Raw genomic sequence first — 4,599 nt, forward strand, 5'->3', positions numbered from 1 at the left:
CTTCAGCCAACAAACATGCTTGCTTGGCCGAAGCATCAGCTGAAAAATTAACTTCCCTATAGCTATGAATATAGCGAATGTTGTTGTAGAAAGCCTTTGCCATTCTCCACTTCTGCACAAGCTGCCTTGGCAGCTCACTCTTTTGAAAAGCTTGGATGCAACTCATCGAATCTGAACGAATGCAGATATTTTTCACATTCCATCTCTTGGCTAACATCGCACCACAAATAACTGCACACACTTCCGCATAATAATTGGTTTGCCATCCAAGACCAACACAAAGAATGCCAAGCACTTCTGAGTTGGCATCTCGAAAAATAACACCAGAACCAGCCTGGCCTGGATTTCCGAATGACGCACCATCACAACAGATCATGATTTCATCTTGATTAGGAGGAGACCAACTAACCTCAATCGGAGTAGACGTTTTACATGATTTATGTCGCACCTTGAAATAATTCAAAATGCACAACTCTTCTAAATTATTATACATATGGCCCTTCATTCTAATTGAGTTATCACGAATTACCTGATAGACTCTCCCCTTAAAGCCAAGCCATTGAACTGTCATATCCTCAAAATAAGCCTTATTGCGCAACTTCCATAATTCCGTGGTAATTGCAAGATTTGCAACCAGCCACATATCCTTTATCATTCTCCTACGTCCTCTTGCAGCCTTGTACGAGGCCACCAGGTCTTCATCAGGTTGCAGATTAAAAATTCCAGCCGCCCAAGCCCAAATCCTCTTAGCAACTCTGCAATGCCAAGCGATATGGCTAATAGTTTCGCTACTCTTCCTGCACAGACGGCACATAGTAGGCATGCTCCTGCCCTCTTCTTAATAATGTTGTCTTCACTAGCACGACATTGCTTCGCCCAAATCTTCCAGTATTACACACTCAAGTTAGGGAAACAACCTGCCTAGTAAAAAGAGCCGCACTGGGCAGAACTTCCGCAGGCGCCTTTATTGCAGCCATAGAACCACAGACTATATATTGTGTTCCTCGGGGATAAAGATACTATGGAGAAAATGTAGGAAGTACAAATATTTTGATATAAAATTTCTGGACCATATCAATCAGACTAGTAAAAGTACCCGGCCCATGCTTTACTTACTATACAAAATGACTGATTGAGAGAAGTTGTCCTGTTCAATTGCACTCCACAGGGTTTTGCTTTACTTTTTTGACTTCACCAAAAAAGAATCAAATGCAAAATCACATGTAGCCAAACATGAAAGACAAACATACTTAACATCAATGACTCCAAAAAAACAATTTGATACAAGCACAATACACACATTTCCTTGTACAACTACAAACAACTTATGTTCAGCCAAAAAGAAAAAGAAAGAAAATTGATAGCTGAAAATCTATGTAAGAACAAAACACAGGTTAAGACATGGCTTCAAGTTCAACAAAAGAGAAGTTTTACATCTCAAAATCTGGTTGAACAGCAATGGTGATACGAAAATTGAATGATACATTCAGATAACATTGTCACTTCTTTACAACCCCAGGGACTGGTCTATTTAAACTTGGGTTACTGTTCAATGTGTCATTGAATATTACCTGTCAGCGATAAACATTTTTCAGTCAGTGGCAATGATTAGTCTTTCCAGTGTATCGGATACGTGTCTCATTGAAGGTCTTTTTTCAGGACTGGTTTGAACACAAGCTAAAGCGACTTTAAGCACGGCTATGATTTCCTCCTCCCTTTCTGGTTCTCGGGCTAAGAATGGATCCAAAACGTCGCCCAACGGTTTCTTTTCTTCAATGCAAAGCTGAATCCATCGAACAAGATCCATTTCAGTTGTACCAACTTGCACCATTGGTGATCTCCCTGAGATCATTTCTAACAAAATAACACCAAATGAGTAAACATCCCATTTTTGTGACGGTTTAACATTTTTCAAGGCTTCGGAAGCTTGGTAACAAGACCCTAAACTCAATGCTGAATTGATTGTTGGAACTTCAGATGGTGCACTCTGTTGCAGCTGCTGTTGTTTTTCTGACGCCATTCTGTCTGATTGCAGTGTTGGAGATCCGCCTGCTATATTTGCAAGACGGCCTAGTCCAAAACCAGAAATATGGGGTTCCATATTTTCTCCAAGTAGTATATTGCTTGGCTTCAAGTCTCCATGAACATATTTCTTGGGACTAAACTCATGCAAATATGCCAAACCTTTAGCCGTTCCTTTGATGATTTGCATCCGAACACACCATGTTAGAGGTGTGAACGATATCATCCCAGCCTTCCCTGATTATCCAAGGATATGATTTCAGAGATGTTAGTTTAGACAGCAACCACCTATACTACAATGATGACGAAACTCAAGTGTATGGTACCCATAAACAAAATGCACATTTAAAATCATACTTTTCTAACTTCATTTTTATTAGGGGTGTTCAGCATAAATATAAGACCACATAAACCTGTGGTAAAGATGCTATTCAACTCTACCCTTCCTATTGCTTATCAATCATTAAACACCCTATTGTTAGGATTGTGATGTCTGTACAACAAAATGTCACAAGTGGTCCTAATGATAATAAATCACATACATAACTGTTGTACAATCCTTAATCAAGCTTCCTAAGAATAATATGTATCCTACTTAAATTGCTTTAGCAAACAAAATCTGAAGAGTAATATGGAGTCAGAAAATTTACCGTGAATTGCAGCAGAGAGGTTGCCGTTTGGAATGTATTCGTAAATGAGCAACTTCTCATCAATGGACCAATAATAGGCTTTCAGGGTAACAATATTTGGATGCCGAATCTTTCCAATTGCTTCTACTTCATTTTGAAACTCCTTAAACCTTTGAGATCCTCCTTCACCCAATCTTCTAACAGCTAATGTGAGTCCATCTTCGAGCACAACTTTATATACAATGCCAATTCCACTCTTACCAAGAACAAAAGCAGACGCCTTAAGAAGCTCATCAAGGTCGAAACCAATCTGCATATCCAACGCCACAAGATCACACTGCTCAACATTTTCAGACAGAGTCTCCGACCCATCTTTCCTAAAACACAGACACTCTTTCTTTCCCCTTGATTCCTTTCCACTTCCATCTTTACCCTTCTTACAAGAACAAAACCTCCAGTAACAATAAGAAAACAGCAACCCAATTAGGCAAATCCCAACTATGTCACATGCAACAATAGCAATAACAGCATTCTTACTTAACCCTTTGCTTTTCCCACTCTTACCACCACCAACATCATCTGCTAAAGGCGGAGATTCTCCCGGTAAATATGGAAATGAGGATGAACCATTCCGAGCATTCCCACCTGAAGGACATGGATTCTTCAATGGAGGTCCACACAGACGTGGGTTTCCGATGAATGCAGTTGGTCCCCTATTCTCTAATGCACCATTCTGAGGTATTGGACCACTGAGATCATTAAAAGTAAGATCAATATACACTTTTTCCGGAAGGTTCCCTAAACCCGCTGGTATCAAACCAGAGAAATGATTATGAGAAAGATCTACAGTTCCTTGTAAACTAGACAAATTACCAATATCACTAGGAATTGAACCACTAAACTGGTTCAAAGAAAGATCAAGCTTTTCTAGAGCAATCAAACCAGAGCCAAACCCAAATTCCAAAGAACCAGTAAAATTGTTTTGACTAAGGTCAAGAGTTCTTAATCTTCTACACTGATATAAAGATTTAGGTAATGACCCATTCATGAAATTTTGTGACAAATCTAAAGACTGGAGATACTTAAGGTTACCAATCTGAATAGGAATAGAACCAGTGAAGAAATTACCATAAAGAACTAAACTTTGTAGCCCTTGAAGATTGAAAAGCTCAAGAGGTAAATCTCCATGTAACTTATTATTCCTCAGATTAATATGTCTAAGCGAAGTAAGAGAACCCAGACTTGAAGGAAGAAACCCAGCAAGTTTTTTCTTCGGAATAGTAATTGAAACAACAATTTGATCTTTGCATGTAATCCCATTCCATGAACATGGGTTTTCATCTGAAGAATTCCAGTTACTCAATGACCATTCTGGGTCTGAACTAATTGATTGTTTGAATGAAAGAAGAGCAAACCCTTGATTATTCAAAGAACTACCAAGAAATAGACAACAGTAGTTGAATGTAAAGAAATAAACAAACCAAACCCATGTGAAAATCATCTTCAAGAACAGGAAAATGTGACCGTTGGAGTTAAATCCAAAGAAGAACAATGGGTTTGGCTTAGTTTTAGTTTAGCTCATACCTTGTTTGGGTCTAGAAGAAGGATCAGAGAGTTTGGAAATGTTGAGGAACTGAAGAAGAAGAAGAAGAAGAAGGTAAAGGTAGAGTCTTTGAAGGTGGTGTGAGAGAAACAGAGAAAGGCATTGGAAAAATAGAGAGAATCCAATTGTGCTTTCTCACTGCTGTTTAGCTCCCAGTAATATGATAAATTATTATTACCAGTTTCTCGTGAGATATTCATGGAGGAGAAGAGATATAGTGGACAATGGACGGAGGACACCTTTGTTCTCCGGACACGTCTTAGCGTGTAGTTTGTCATGCCACCATAGGGCCTAGAAAAATGCCAATATTGGATGGTATTGCAGTAGGCTAGTAGGCAGATCCCA

At 39.1% G+C, this 4,599-nt stretch overlaps 1 protein-coding gene across 1 annotated transcript; it reads right to left on the bottom strand.

Annotated features, from left to right (window-relative positions):
- Positions 1-1,264: 1,264 nt before the first annotated feature.
- LOC113282209 (receptor protein kinase-like protein ZAR1) lies at positions 1,265-4,399 on the bottom strand. Its single transcript, XM_026531182.1, has 2 exons — positions 2,673-4,399; positions 1,265-2,259 (listed from the first exon to the last, which is right to left on the bottom strand). Exons 1-2 carry the CDS (start codon positions 4,150-4,152, stop codon positions 1,592-1,594), a joined length of 2,148 nt encoding a protein of 715 aa, XP_026386967.1. The 5' UTR covers positions 4,153-4,399; the 3' UTR covers positions 1,265-1,591.
- Between the last annotated feature and the right edge of the window lie 200 nt (positions 4,400-4,599).

The sequence above is a fragment of the Papaver somniferum genome, chromosome 5 (genome assembly GCF_003573695.1).
Source record: "Papaver somniferum cultivar HN1 chromosome 5, ASM357369v1, whole genome shotgun sequence".
In the NCBI taxonomy this organism is placed as follows: Eukaryota; Viridiplantae; Streptophyta; class Magnoliopsida; order Ranunculales; family Papaveraceae; genus Papaver; species Papaver somniferum.